The sequence below is a fragment of the Pezoporus wallicus genome, unplaced genomic scaffold (genome assembly GCF_028554395.1).
Source record: "Pezoporus wallicus isolate ANWC-B61680 ecotype Strahan unplaced genomic scaffold, APGP_CSIRO_Pwel_v1 contig_5116, whole genome shotgun sequence".
NCBI classification, from domain to species: Eukaryota; Metazoa; Chordata; class Aves; order Psittaciformes; family Psittacidae; genus Pezoporus; species Pezoporus wallicus.
Window position 1 is genome coordinate 148344 of NW_026642000.1, and position 15706 is coordinate 164049.

General features: G+C 40.8%; 2 protein-coding genes across 4 annotated transcripts in view; one reads left to right on the forward strand and one right to left on the reverse strand.

Moving 5' to 3' along the window:
* The window catches only part of SLC26A1 (solute carrier family 26 member 1), a 34435-nt gene extending 22734 nt beyond the window's left edge, over window positions 1-11701 (reverse strand). Inside the window, exons 1-2 of the mRNA XM_057426505.1 lie at window positions 11565-11701; window positions 11109-11208 (exon numbers count right to left, since the gene is read on the reverse strand). Coding sequence (XP_057282488.1) covers window positions 11109-11205 — 97 coding nt within the window. The 5' untranslated portion in view covers window positions 11206-11208; window positions 11565-11701. The remainder of the gene's footprint in view (window positions 1-11108; window positions 11209-11564) is intronic.
* The window catches only part of IDUA (alpha-L-iduronidase), a 41841-nt gene extending 29135 nt beyond the window's left edge, over window positions 1-12706 (forward strand). The window contains exons 3-14 of one of the 3 annotated variants that reach the window (XM_057426513.1): window positions 211-293; window positions 913-1020; window positions 1683-1778; window positions 2250-2452; window positions 2811-2990; window positions 4650-4866; window positions 5456-5671; window positions 6298-6419; window positions 7700-7825; window positions 8525-8601; window positions 9367-9467; window positions 11579-12703. In XM_057426513.1, the coding sequence (XP_057282496.1) occupies window positions 211-293; window positions 913-1020; window positions 1683-1778; window positions 2250-2452; window positions 2811-2990; window positions 4650-4866; window positions 5456-5671; window positions 6298-6419; window positions 7700-7825; window positions 8525-8601; window positions 9367-9467; window positions 11579-11679 (1630 nt within the window). In that variant the 3' untranslated portion in view covers window positions 11680-12703. Of the gene's footprint in view, window positions 1-210; window positions 294-912; window positions 1021-1682; window positions 1779-2249; window positions 2453-2810; window positions 2991-4649; window positions 4867-5455; window positions 5672-6297; window positions 6420-7699; window positions 7826-8524; window positions 8602-9366; window positions 9468-11578 lie in introns of all 3 variants that reach the window. The other 2 variants (XR_008974565.1, XM_057426514.1) reach the window with 2 other exon arrangements.
* The last annotated feature ends 3000 nt before the right edge of the window (window positions 12707-15706 follow it).

Below are 15706 nucleotides of genomic sequence, written 5' to 3' on the forward strand. Positions count from 1 at the left end.
GGAATAGGTAAAGGGCACGAATTATGCAAGAAACATGACTTGCTTGTGATCACTTAAGAGGAAGAAAGTTTGTATGCAATTCCAAGAACTTTAGTTACCTGTAAATATTGAGAGCCAAAAGGCAGCAGCCATCTGACCGCTCATCTGCAACCAAGTGCCACCTTTGCTGTAATATTTACATTTTTACTTTTTGTTACTGGTATTCTTTAGAATGATGAATGGAAAACTTCACTACAATTTTACTGCTTTGGATAACCTTATGGATCGCCTGTGGGAATATAAGCTAATTCCAGGTAAGGACAGCTCCACACATACACAGCTTGTCACATCTGTTTGCCCATATTGTGCAATCATCAGAAGATTAGTGGAGAGGTTTGCCAAAGCTGATTTTTATAAAAATTCATTCTTTTCTACTTGCCTTTATCTCATGGCTGTGTAAATGTAAACAGTGTGAGCAAAATACTGTTACAGAAATTAAGACAGCACAAATGGTTTTACATGGCTTTCCACAACAGTTTGAGATGTATGAATTGAGAAGTGAGATCTCTTGAAGAGAAGAAAGCTTTGGACACATTAACATGTACCTAAAAGAGCCAGAGAAGCAGATACTCAAATTATAGCTTCCCTTCCTAGAAATTTCTGCAAACATCTGCTATTCAAATTTTTCTCTGAGCCCTGAATTTATGACGGTAAGTATTAGTATTGATTATATAGCTATTGACAAATAACAAGGATGTACAATCTCAAATCTGAAATATTCTTGGTTGGGACATGTAGAAACAGGAAAGAAAGCCCATTTAATGACATTTCTTTATTAACAAGTTTGTTTCAAATAATGCAATAAGCCCTTCGTTAAACAAAAGGAGATGGCATTCCCAAAAAAAAAGGAGACCAATCTTCTGTCTTTTTTAGGATTTGAATTGATGGGGAATCCATCAGGATATTTTTTAGATTTTGAAGATAAAGAACAAGTAATAAGATGGAGAAACTTAATTACACTTCTGGCCAGAAGATACATAGGTAAGTTAAAAAAAAAAAAAGGGAAGAAGAAAAAAAAAGCAAAAAGACCTGTTGTTTATTCTGTTGTAATCCATTCTAACTAGCTCAAAAGGTTTGTATTGTGATCTGTGTATTGTGATTGATTTTAAGATCCTGGATTTCAGCACAGAACAGGAGACAATGGGATAAAAGCCCGTTTTTTGGATGACCCATGACCAGCTGCCTAAATGAGTAGTATGTTCTGGGTAGCACATTGACCTGCCTCTGATGACTGACTTCTAACTTCATTATGTTGTGCTTGCAAACCACCGGCTTGTGCTAGGACATGGTAACCTGAATAATTCCTGCATGGCAGCTTCAACTTTCTATAATGAGTCAGAAGCCTCAATTTAAATTCAGGCTAGGTAAATGGCCTAACCACAAGGCTATAGTTTGCATCATCTCCCTCTCACCTTTCATCTTTTTCAAATATTGCTGCATTTCATTGAAAATGAGAGGTCATTTTGAAACTACCAAAATCTCATTTCCCCCATTATTGAAAATAGGTAATTTTTATATCCTGTTGTTACTGTGGGTGCTGAACCTCACCTGCAACCCTAATCAATAAGATTGTCTGGATCAATGACTAGTTAATAGGATTGTCTGAATATTCAGCTCACTGATAAATGGGGTCTCTCCTACAGATAGGTATGGATTGGAGCATGTTGCGAAATGGAATTTTGAAACATGGAATGAACCAGACCACCATGACTTTGACAATGTGTCTATGACAGTGAAAGGTAAGCATGTTTTGGAGCACTTAACTGGTGTAGTGAAGTGAGACAGGTTTGTGAGTTGGGTGGAAGGGTGACAATGAGAAAGGGGAGATACTGGCAAACAAATAAGGTAGGTGGGAGAGAGAAGGAATCTGAAAGTTAGTCTGTTTTGCTGACTATGCTTTTTTCCCTGCTTGTACATCAGTATAAATACAGGGATAGCAGAACAGGGAAAGCAGAACAGGAATTACATGAAGACAGTTTGTTATTTGTATATAAGGTAAGGTTATTGGGGTAAGGAGGTAGAGTATGCATCTGTTCACGAATACAGCTGAGGTTTCAATATCTTTTCATGTTGTTAGTTCCTAGGAAAGAGTAGCCCTAGTTTATGAGGTCCTGCCAATAAATGCAATAGTAGTTATAACATTTGTTATTTTAGATCAAGAATTTCATTTGAGTTACCATCTCTGATATATGCATTTGCTTGGCCTTTAGGGTTCCTCAACTATTATGATGCTTGCTCAGAAGGATTAAGAGCAGCCAGTCCTCTACTAAAATTTGGAGGGCCTGGGGATTCTTTCCACCCCTTACCCAAGTCACCCATATGCTGGAGTCTTCTGTGGCATTGCTACAATGGAACTAACTTCTTCACAGGGGAGACTGGTGTAAGGCTGGACTACATCTCTCTCCATAAGAAGGTCAGTCCAAGATTTCAGTTTAAGGCTATTTTTTTTTCATCAAGTCAATCCAAGTTACATTTTATTCTTATTTATGAAGTGGTTTTCTAGATGAGTGTGCAGCATAAAGCAGGAAGCATGGCTACATATTCTAATGAATCTCTGAAGATACTCAGCTGCAAATTTGCCATTGCTTAGTTCCCAGAGGGAAATAATCTTCTCGGCCTTTTTTCCATTCTATATGGAAGCAGCATATGCTGTAGTGGATTAGGTAAAAATGCTAACAGCTTCTCAGGGACTCTAGGAACATGTTTTCAGAATATGTTTATGTCTACGTGTTCTGTCACTTTCACTAAGCAGCTATGAAATATTGTTGCAGGGAGGTGGGAGTTCTCTCTACATCTTGCAACAAGAAGTGGAAGCAGTTGAACAAATTCAGAAATTGTTTCCAAATTTTGCTTCTGTTGCCATATACAATGATGAAGCAGATCCAATGGTTGGATGGTCCATTCCGCAACTGTGGCGAGCTGATGTGACCTATGCAGCTATGGTTGTAAAGGTAACTCACTTCACTGACAGTCTTGTACGGTCTCCTGATGCATTAATGCAGTTGCAAAAACAAACTTATAGTCAATTTTTAAACAGCTCCTCAGAATAACAGATTCAGTAAAAAGAGAGCTGCATGTTGATACAGCTGCTATTTCTCTGAATAGTCTGGTTTCAGCAACTTTATTTAGCTGGTGTTATTTTTTTTCATCTTCCCTTTAAAAAACAAACAAGCAACCCCCCTGACAACTAAGAACTAGCCTTCTATGTGCTGGAGAATGTCTCAGATACTTTATGTCCTTTCCAGCCCTAACTATTCTATGATTCTATGTTGTCTCCCAGTCAGATCCGCCTGATAAGACTATACCCACATATCCTTTCTCCATGTAATACTACTGATACCATCTCACTGCCACTAGCTGTCACTTATGTGAGACAGTATTTCCCAGCTCCTTCATAAGTTTATCTCATCAAGAGAGTTATAATTAAGAAGTCCCTTTAACTCTCAGTTTAAGCCCATTCTCTGTTTTTTTACAATATCTATACACATGAATAATTATTAATTACTGCTAGTAAAGACTGCTGCTGATCAGAAAAGCAAAAGGAGAAAAGAATGCTCAGTACTGCTGCCCCTGCAGGCATTGTAGCCTGGCCCCAGAGGAAGCACAGCTTTTGGTCCTCCATAGCAGCAGTTCCCACTGAAGGCCTGTTGCTCTGTGAGCCACTACCTATACAGCATGTGGAGTCTAAGCGCTCCTGTGCAAAGTAGTAATTCCGAAATCTGAGAGCATGTATGTCACTCAGAAACAAGATAAATCTTACTAGCTGCTCTAATGGAGACAAAGGCTCCTAGCTCCTTTAGGCTTCATACAGAAGCAGTCTTCTCCAAAGCAACAATTCAATGACTGCATTGCAGAGAGTTTGAGAGCACAAATATCAGTGTTTATAATGACATGGTGATATGAAGAGAGAAAAAAAGAGACATATCCAACAGTAAATTAATACTTGGGTGGATGGGAGCTGGAGCCCTGTGTTCCTTCAGAAGCACAATTATGAGACTTTTTCAGCCTGCAGTTGTCAGCCTTCTGAAGTTCTGTTTGGTTCCAACAGGCACAATCTGGTAAACAAAGAACTTGGCAGGTCTGACATTTGCAGGAAGGCAGCGCAACAACCAGTGAAATACTGGAAGAACTAATTCCATATTAGCACCAAGTGAGTAAAATGAGTCATTGAGGAACAGAATACGGGGCAGCTCCCAAACACTTGTGTAATGGGTACAAAATAATTCCAGAATTGGAAGACCACTTAGATTTAATTCAGATGGTAAATCCTGATTACTGATTTAATATTTAAGACAGAGAAGCATCATTTGTAGTGTAGTAGTCAAGAAAATATAATTTATGCAGAGTATTAGTAATAGTTACTTCACAGACTCTTTACCTGCAAAACTATGTGGATGCTTCAAATTTTCTAGTGATTAATCACCAAAAAAGTAGTTTCTCCAAGAGCTGTGATGAACATTTTAGTTCTTCAGACTTTTCCATATGGCAGACTGACAGCTCTTTTCAATATGCTGTAAAGATTTAAAAAAAAAAAAAAGAAAAAATACAGACATTGTGTGTTTGTTGGATTTTCTTCAGGATGAAGTTCCATCTTCTCTATGACTTTGCAGGTAATCATCCAGCATCAAAATCTGCTCTTTTCCAAAGCCAACAACACCATCAACTACACACTGCTGAGTAATGATAATGCCTTCTTGAGCTACTACCCCCATTACTTCACGCAGCGGACTCTGACAGCACGCTTTCAGATGAACAATACTGCACCACCTCATGTCCAGATGGTGCGGAAACCAGTGCTGACTGTCATGGGCTTGCTGGCACTGCTAGGTAAAGTAACCACTGATGAAAATGCATATCAATAACCACTTCTACCTAGAAGCTTCCTGCTTTAAGAGAGATTATTCCAGCCATCTCACCATTTGTAAAAGCAGGATTGCTCCTACTCCCTGTTTACCGGTTGTGTTATGAAAATGAAGCTTCATTTCCTCTTGAGAAGTTAATAGCGCAGCAGATTTGCCTGACAGTCAATTTGGTTTAATTTACTGCTTTGTTTATACCCTCTGTATGCCAACCACTCCTTTTTTGTTGACTGGTACTTCCACCTTGTGCCATCACATCAGGCTGCAAATGTCTTTAAGAATTTCTCACAGCAGGAAGACATAGGTAGCATACTAAACATAGATCCTAATTCACTGTTATATGCTTAGGTACTGCTAGCTGAACTGCTAAGTGTAAGAAATGCTGTAGTATGCGCATGATCTGCTGTTGTAAATAAGCCTGACTGAATGCTATATCCAGTAAAATAAGCTAGAATATAGCTCAACCTATAGATACCCATGTTTTGACCCTTCCTGTATCAGAAGCTGATACAGGACTGACTATCAGTGATGCTTAAGAGTTGTCACATTTTTTAAAGGAGAAAAACAGGTTCTTGCAGAAGTGAAGAACAGTGAAGGGGAAAGCACTGAAAACAGCACAATTGGCGTCCTGGCATCTGTGCACACCCCAAATGAGATGCAACATTCGGACAGTTGGCAAGCTACTGTACTGATGTATTCAAGTGAGGATAACAGGACTTCATCCAACATCAGCACTGTCACAGTGAATGCCATCCACTTTCCCAAACTTAGAGGTAAATAAACATCATGTAGGCAACTCACATAATTGATCTTTAGGACAGAACATCAGCTGAAACACTTCTGTTGAGTGAAACTCTCTTTGCAAGAGTGAGTTTCATTTGCTAACTTTCTCTTTCACCTTTTGGGCACTCCCAGATTTTCTGAGATGTGATGGTATTCTTCTAGGAAAGGTTATTTCCTAATGCCTGTGCTTTGCCCCTATCTTTAACGGCAGCTACAAATGCTACCTTTTTTGGAAAGCTATTAATATCAGTGTCCTGATGGACAGTTGGCTGGATATTGCTGGGCAGCAATTCCCTTACTGAAGGTGACTCAAAGACAGCCAACATGACCACATTATTACACAGTTGATGCAGTTGTCCAACAAATATGTGCAGCAGATGTGTAAAAAATAAAAGGGTTTCAATTCTAGTTATGGAAGTAATAGCTTGAAATCTAAACTTGGCAAATTAATCAAAGAATTTTGCAGGAGCCTGAGCCTGGTGACTTTCCAGTGGAAGCCAGGCTCTGAAGTTCTGAAATCGCTTTTGAGAAGGTAGTCTTAAGCAACTTCTGCTAAATTTATTCTTGTTAATCCTTAAATCCAAGTAAAGAGTTTGTTCTTTTTATGTTCCTAAAGACCTGGTGTATGTGACGTATTACCTCGATAACAACCAAACCAATCCCTACCTGAAGTGGAAAAAGTTAGGAAGCCCTGACTTTCCTTTCCCAGAACAGTTCCAGGAAATAAGAGATGCTGAGGTATGACCATGTGTTTGCTTGAAGTGTTGTATGGGTAAAATACTCATGAATTGGCTAACTGCAGCTAAAGAGAACATGAAATCAGCTCAAGTAGTCGTAATTTTGTTAGCCCACAGTCACGTGTGTCTTATATACAAATGAAAATTCACTTGCAATTACACAGAGAAACGTAGCTAGTACACGTTTATTTTATGCAAGAGACTAAATGTAGATGACCAGCTTCTTCTTTGCTATTTCCTCCGTTAACCAAGGGGGCAGAATTGCTCCAGATCAAGTTCTACCGTCTCTCTGGAACTTCAGTGAGCTCTGAGACTTTTTTGTTCAACATCCCCAAATAAGTCACGTGACCCTCTGTATGTTACAGAATGGACAAATTGCTGCATTAAAGAGTTGAAATGGACCCACCTCAATAACAGAAAACAAACAGCTCTCGGTGGAAATTACCCCGTGCAAGTTCAAAAGACACTTGGCATCTCTTGGGGACTGAAAGTGGGGCCTGCATTTTCCCCTCATCCTCTGGTTCTGAATGGACCCCAGAGGGTACTGAGGAGTAAGTCCTCTCTGAGGACTCCTTTCTACTGAGAAAAACCATGCCCACATTACTTACCATATGTGAGCAGCCTGTCACTTTAGCTCCTTCTCCCAAAGTTTCCTTATGCATTCAGACCCATGGGTAAAAATAAGGAAAGCCAACTTTATCTCCTGAAGGGCCCACAGCCAGTAATTGTGTCCTGGGTTTGGTGTCCAGTACTATGTCTTCTGTTCCCAGTCACCATAACCTACTATTGCTAGGGCCTGTGCAATACTATAGAAGCCATCAGCTCTTCCCTCCATAAGGCAGCAGCAGGGTTTTAGGTACTCCTGTCATCTGGTGAAACCTCATTCTCAGAGACCAGCTTGGTGGCTGTTGTAGCTAGCAATAGCTTTCACTGCACACTGGGAATCCTTAGTTGAGAGACAGGGATGTGGCTTATAAAGATCACTAGCCTGAAATGTATCCATTGGAGGTTACTAAAAGTGACAGATCCTGCCTAAAGGGCATTTGCGATCAACTCAGTTTGTGAGGTGGACATAGCCTCCGTTTCCTGAAGAGCTGGAAAACAGGCAAGACAGAAAAGTCTCCCAGCCAGAGGAACTTTGGTGTCTATAAGCCGGTTATCAACACCAACTGTGTTGGAAATTTAGTCCCAAAGTAAACACAGTCATTTCACACTGATTTAACAGTTTGCCTTTAGGTGCTGTAATGAAAGATTACTCACAACACTGCTCTGGCTTCACAGGATCCAGTGGTAACAGGCCCATTCCCATTTCCTGAAGGTGGCATCCTGACACTGAAGCAAGACTTTCCCATTCCATCAGTCTTTGTTATCCATATTTGTGCAAGACCCAGATCTATTCCTGATCAGGTATGTGTTGTATTCTTCTGTCAGACTTACCAAATTAGAAAGTGCTTCCTGCTTTAACTCACTAAGTAGAGCCGGACAAGCACCTAAGCCTATTATTTCTTAAAAGTAGTAAACAATTCTCTCCAAGGCATGATTCAGGATAAAGCACTACACAGCGATAGGAGCCATCAGCAAGATAAATGCAAATTTATCCACAGTGGGAAAATCATAATGCAGTACTGTAAAGTACAGTATCTTTTTTAAAATCACATCATGTTCTACCAAGCTTGACAGCAGCTCTCCAGTTAATAATCATAGAATCATAGAAAAGTTAGGGTTGGAAAGGACCTTAAGATCCTCTAGTTCCAACCCCCCTGCCATGGGCGGGACACCTCACACTAAACCATGTCACCCAAGGCTCTTTCCAATTGATAACTAAACTTAAAATGGAATCATGGCTTATTTAGATTAGACATCTGTATCTCCTTATTCAGTCACACTCACATTCATAGTTGTGCCCAGAACCTGCGAAGGTCTTCTGCAAGGTTAGCAGGATGGAGACATAGGCTACAAAGGCATAAAGCCAGAAATTTTGAATTTGTCTCCTGGTGTCAATTGAAAGAATCAAAGCAAATGGTTAGTAATGAAGGATAAATACAGAAATACGGCTTGGCTGACTGGTTTGTAAGTTTTCTTACATGGGCATGTGTCTTTGGACAGGTGACTGGTGTCCGTTTGATCCCTCTCACAAAGGGGCAGGTCATTGTGTTTTGGGATGATGGCTGTGTAAATTCAAAGTAAGTAGCTTTTAAAATACCATGGATATAACCAAGTTTCCAGCACATTTCTCCCTAATTTGCCACCAGTCCTGTCATCAGATTTGCAAATTGATTGTTACTTGCTCCCCAAGATGCTGCAGTGTATTTGCCTGACAAAGGGAACGGTAGGATCTACATGCAGTAACTATTGAGAGCAACCCTGACTGATCTGTGGTCTGGCCATGGGAATCTGCTTGTTGCTTACCAGCATCCAGTGGCATTTTTAGGGACTTGCCTTCAGCATAGCAGACAGGAAAATCCACAGTAAAAGTTATATTAGCAGCAGGTACCTAGGTGGGATTTTGACTCTCCCTGTAAGAAATTTTATCTGGAAGAGAAAACCTCCACTTCCTTACTCCAGCAAGTTGTACAAGACTGGAAACCCTTTGTAGATGAACTGTCAGAGGCAATCCCGTGTATATCTAGACTCCCTCAAGAAGCAATAACTTAGCCCCTTTTCAAGCCAGTCTCCCTAGACTCTTCTGCCTTGACAACCCTGGTTGGGGGAGTAAAAGATGCTGCACGTACCCAGTATAGCAAGTCAGTCTGGGTGTTATTCTGTAGTGTGGTGGAGCATTGGTTCTTCCTAATACTATAAATTCATGCCACCCCATATTTGGTAGGAATGAGTCAACTGAATATTTCCTATTTTTGGCCTTGTTGTGAAGTAGGACTTAGATTAGGATTTGACTGCTCACTGCATTATCAGTTGTATTTACTGAGCTGTCTGATTTTCTTTTCCAGATGTATAAAGACATTTGAAGTGGAGTTCTCACCAGATGGGAAAGCATACAAGCGGATTAATGCCAAAGACACAATTTTCACTCTCTGGGTCTACAGTCCAGGTAAGGCAAGAATACTGATGGTATCTAACCTGTCATGTTAACAGTGCCACCTATGAGTGCGTGAAACATCATCTAGTAACTATTAAATATATGCAGTTTGCTGGTTACATACACTCCCATAACAAATAAGAGCACAACCCTTCCTTTAGGGCCACATTCTCAGTGAAAGCCTTATTCTCAAGGACAGGCAATGATTGACAAGTAGTCATGAGGACATTATTAGTTTGCCATGAGTACTCATTGCTCATTGCCGTGAGCAAATTCCTTGCCACAGAAACCAGTTGCCCAGGCAAGCTCTCTGAGAGGCAAAGCAGCACTTTTGTCTCTATTTGTAGCTGGTGATTGCTCCACGTGACCAGAGCTTGGTGTTGTGCTCTTACTAGTAGACTTGCCACAGTGCATGTCTCCAGTCTGGGTTCAGTCCTATAGGTATGGGCCTGAATTTGTGCAATGCTTTTGCAGTAGGACAACAGGAGCAAGTTGCCTTGTTAACATTTGGTTTGTACTACTGCATCTTGAGGTGTTAGACTGCCTAAGGATGCGGCACCAACACACAAATAAGTGGGAGGTCACATCCATCTTTTATGAAGGGGTTGGTTGTCTTGCATTTATAGTGTTCTGAGCTGTTCTAGGGGAAGGTCGCAATTCTACTCTTGTTGTGAGCGTCTGTCCCTGTGACCAACCCTGTTATAGCTTGGCAATCTTAAGCTGTTGAGTTCTCCCATGTCAGAACAGAAGAGTCCTCCTGCAGAATGGTTCCTCCTGACTATCTGAACACTTAAGAAAGGAAAGGCTTTTGTTTCCTCTCATTTCCTAGAGCTTTCTTTTTAGCCTAACTACCTGCCTGTGCTTTAGAAAGGGCATTGAGTTTTATCTTTGTCAACAGGCAAAGCTTCTTTCAGAGCCTATGGTCATTTCTCCTCAAGTACAGCCTAGATGGAATAGAAATGTACTCAGATGAAAAACGCTGAAAAAAAGTAGTAATGTTTTCTTTGGGTGTTTTTTTTTTTGTTGTTCTTTGGTTTTTTTTTAGCCAAATGTGGTCTAATCTGCAATGTCACTCTTCCAACAAGTATTACTAGTAAGCACTGATCAGAGCTGTGTAAAACACAGACAGACCTTGCCTCAGAGTAATGCTAATAAAGAACAGTTCAGAGAGGTTTTTGCCAGAAGCATAAGCTCATCTTAGCTTGGAAAAGCTTAGCATCAGCAGTGGATGCATCGTAAGGTTCAGAGCTATTATCGTAATGTAAAGGCTACACAGTTAAGCGAAGATCATAGATCATGGCTAAGGCAAATCTCTGAAATTAGGATTTGTTACCATCTAGTGCTGCACATGTGGGGAACCTGCCGGATTTAACTGTTTATTTCAACAAACAACAACAAAAAGAAGACTGCTTGAAAAAGTCTCAGGAATCTTGTCTCAGCAGCATTTATTGCTGTATACTTCATTCTCACTTATTATTTCTGGCATTTGTTTAAAAAAAAACCCAACAAAACCACACATAAAATTCAAGTGGATAGTTGAGAAAAAACATTTATATTACTTGTGAGGGTAAGGACTCTGCTAGCGAAGGCTGTGTTGTTCAAACTATATCAAGGATGAACACCAGGAGAGACACAGAACATCAACTAACACACCTTTGGAGCAAGTGGTGCTGCTTCTTGAGTTGAGTGGAGGGGCTTCAGTCAGACTGCATGCTTCTTGTGCTGCTGTTTGTTGATCCTCTCCCCACATAACCTGTTCTGAAGACACAATTCAGGCAGAAAAGTCAGAAAAAAGGAAGTTAGTAATTGTGGATTCAGAAGATGTCATAGCCTTCTTCCAAAACAACTGTTAGGACAGAAGCGTACTTGCAAATACTTACGAGGAAAGATGAGGTCCTTGGCGCAGCAGAGAAAAAGAGACAGTACTTGGCCATAAAGAATTTGTAATAGTTTTTAGTTAGACAAGCATAGACACATTCACATAGGATGCAAAACTTATTTCATCGTTTCCCCAACCCGTTCCACAAACCGACATTGTATGGGAGTAGTGCCTGCTCCACATGCTGCAAGCACCACAGGTGTCAGCCTTTCATAGTGAACATTTCTAACCTTTCCATTTGCAGGAAGCTCAGTCTCCGGCTTTTACAGAGTACGTGCCATTGACTACTGGGGGAAGGGTGGCCTGTCTTCTCTTCCTGTGGAGTACATCGAAGCTTTCAAGTGACTCCAAAGAGGAGTGCCTGGCTTGGTGTCTAGGTGGTATATGCTCCCTGCAAACACCCACTGCCCAGAAAGATAAACTCCTCCCAAGCTGAGGAGGGAGTACCAAGAACCAGATGAAGCAAGTTAGGAATGCAAATTAGAAGCAACTACCACTATTAACTCTTCAGTGCTCAAAAGACAGTCTTATTAAGCAACCGCAACTGACAGTCCAGCTGGTACAACTGTATGAGGCTGCTATATGGCTGGGATTCAGCTTGATAACTGTGAATTATGGGAATAAATACTTATTATTCCCTATTTCACACTAGTAGCCACAAACTCCAGCAGGAGCAGGACCATCACTTTGCTGTGCGAGCGAGAATGGCAGCAAAAGCACAAGAAGGATCTGTCTGAGAGTGAAATGCCTGCCTCAGCTGGCAGGTTGTCTTGATGTAGCAGTTTGATGGAGAAGTGCACAGCAACCAGGCACGTCCAGAACATGGAGTGAAGGGTCCCTGTGTCCCTGCCTGTTAGTCATACCTGCTCCAGTGGTTTATTTCAGAGTATTTGCCATGTCTTCAGATGTATGAGACTCTTCATCCTCCCACAGAGGGCTTTCCACTGAACTCTCTCTGCATTTGCAGCTGTTATTTGGATACCAGGGCTGTTCCCTCACGCCGACAGAGGAAGGAGCAGCAGCTCATCCTCAAAGGGGAAAAAGGCACAGAAAACTCTAGCCTCCAGATTTGCCTGTCTTTTCTGCTTTCTGCTTTTGCTCAATCTGCCTGTTTGCTCTGTGGCTGTCAGCTGCTACCTCTTTGTGGTGGAGGCTTTAACCCTGAAAGCCTCTCTTTCTCTCTATTGCTGTCACCTAACATGGCCTTCTGCAGTCTTTACAGCTAATGTCTCTCCTGAGCATGCATCTCCTCTCAAACCGAGTGACCTGAGGCTTAACTTTGGGCGGTCAGGAGAAAGCTGAAATGCTAGTCAGAGCTTTTGTGTTTCCATATTACAGGAGAGCACACTCTTGAATGGAGCAGGGCTGCTACTGACAGCCCGTATGAAATGAAAGAAAATTGGAGCATGTGTGCTTTGCAAAGCATGTGCGCAAGCATGTGATAGCCCCACATCATGAGCTACAGAACACCTCTGGCTGTCCTTGCAGCTGCCAAACACTTTATGTAACAGCAAAGTTCCCTCAAGTCGCAAGGGTGTTTTTTTACTCTCTCCTTTCCACAACTGGCACAGTTTGAGCTGTACCTTTAAAATGCTTGTAGAGGGAAGGGTGATGCCAGTGAAAACAACCCCAGTGTTTTCCATAAGAGGAGCAACTTTGTTGCACAAACAAATCCCCTGCTGCTCTCTTTGCTGACATCAGCCACCTCACCAACATAACAAAGACTGTATATTTGGTGAAACATTCAGGTCTCACACAAAAAAAATAGCTTTGCGCAGTAGGAGACAGCAGAACTAGCTCAAATGGCCTCACGCACGGAGTGCAGAAAAGAAACATATACAAAAAGTCAGTATATATGAGATAAGGCTTTATATCCCCTTATTTCTGGTTACTTGTTCGTGTGCTTACCCTGAAAGTTAGCCTCGAATGATTCATTGTCACAGAATTCAGATGAAATATTTCCTGCCTCACTGAAGTTTGAATAAGGAGCACTTGTAACATCCTAATCTGCCAATTCATTGCCCGTAAAGGCTTGTGCACAACAGAAAAGGGCCATTGGAACCTGCTTAATGGACAACTTTCTTAACTCTGAAAAAGTTAGTGACAAGTTCTATTTGGACAGAGATTGTAAAAATTTATTTCAAAGTTGTAATAACTGCCCCTAAGTGAAGAATCAGAATATGCAGTTAAATAAAATCCAGCAATCAAGACATGCTTGTTTTGTCAGTATGAAGTGAAACCACAAAATAAAAAATACTTTTAGAAATACTTAAGTATAGATCCTTGAGAGATTTTAGTCCATCTGAAGGAGGGGAAGATACATCTTGAGAGGACAATTTACCTTGTTAGGATGTCCTGTTTGAGTAGCCTTCTGCTTTAAAATTTTCCCACACTGACAATCAGAATACAGCAGTCTTTATCAAATCAATGGCTATGCACTGGTCACAGGCATTTGAAATGAAAAGAAAAAAGCATAACTGTTATGAAGGGTATTGATTTTGCTGTGCAGGGATATAGTGGAAAATGTATAGGTGTGTAAATCACAAAAAATAGATCACTGCCCTGCTTATTTAGAAGACAAACTTAAATTATACCTCTCTGAGGTGAGGTTTGTAGTGGCATATATGACACAAATGATGCAAATCTGATAAGTCCTGGTGGAATATTTGGCTTTTGCAAAGGTGCAGAACAGACAGTGGTGATTGACTTCTCTTTCACTGTGTTGAATGAAGTCTATCCCTATGGTAAGTAATTTCCTTTGGGGCAAGTTATCATCTCTTAGAAGATTTTTACTGCTGGGAGTTCTGTTGACCCATGATTTGTGCTTCTTAGCAGAGACAACCATGAGGCTTGCGGCTGCCTTTTTAAAGTGGTTTGTAATTTTTTTGGTTTGTCAAAAAGCAGTGTAAGAGTTCTGGTTTCCCTAAAGTTTCAAGGTGAAATTTCCTACAATATTGTATTGGCTGTTCAAGCCACAAAAAGTCAGAATTTGTATTTGCCTGAGCAGAACTTAGCATGTTGTAGGTGCAAATAAAAGCCAGTTTCTTAAGGTCAAGTCCAGCCACTTTGAAAATGTGTCCCTAGGTCCCTCATTTAGGGCTTTTGCATTAAACATCCTCCAGAGTGTGGAAGGCACGCTGTTTTTTCAGGTGGCAGTGGTAAATACACCTGGAAAGCACAACTGACCAGAAGTGGTGCCCTGCCTGTTCAGAAACCAGTTTTGGATATTCAGCAAGAAATTTTTTCTTTGCTGCTTTGATATAAGTTTATTTCTTTCATCAGTGAGCAAGTCTGAACAATTGCAGCAGAGAATTTGGTATTTCCAGGCTTGAATTTATTTCCAACAAAGTATAGAAGTTTTGGGCTGCCCTTGTCTGTTTTATAATTTTATGTCACAGATAACTGTTATTTTATATTTGAAATGTGAGTTTTCTGTAACCATCTGTTGCTGATTCTGTCTGATGGGGCTTCCAGAACTGTGTTTAACTCTACCGTCTGCATTACTGGACAGGGATCAGCCCTTCCTCACAGTTTTAGTTTTCCGAAGTGCTAGCAGGTGCTTAGTAGTTCTGTAGCATCAAAATCCAAGCAAGACTGCAGAACGCTCAGTAATATCTCTTCCTGGCCATAAATCCAAGTAGGAAAGTGTAACTGCAACTCCAAGGTGAGATTATTTGCCGGCTCTTCAAGCAAAAGCTTCCAGGTCTAAGTAACAGTTTCTCAAGTATTTGTTAAAATGAATGCTAGGGAAAAAACTTTCAAAAAGAGTGTTTTATAATGGTGTATATACTGCGTTTGTTGCCATCTTTTGTGCTACTCAATAAAACCAGGTTTTAATCTTTCACATGAAGCCTGTAAAAACAGGATCTGATCAATGTGTTCTGGAAACTGCTCAAAAATCTAGTGTCAACAACTTAATCTTGGGAAGTAAACCCTGTTCTAAAGGTATAAAAACTTGATTGGTGCAAGTTTCAACGTTACATAAAAATAAAGCATGAAGGGGAGTATGACTGTAAGAAATTTCAAGGCTGAAGTAGGAACTTAAGTGCATACATAGATTGCCTCAGTTACCACAGCCCAGGGAAAACTAGTCTAACTCAACATGATATCGTAGGGTCAGATCTCAGGCCTTGCAGTGTCCTTGCCTGGAGAAGGTTCACTTGTGTGTGAAGGACAATATCCTTGCAGGGTTCCTCCTGCTGTTGCACAGTCATAGCCGTTCTGCCAGCACTAAAGGACCTTCTGAGGACAAAACAACAGTCCTTTTCATTCGTAAAGAGCTTTTTCTTTTCTTAGTGGAAAGTTTGTGCTTGACAGAGATAATGACTTGGGACTTATACACACGCATCAAACCAGGAATAATAGACTGGTT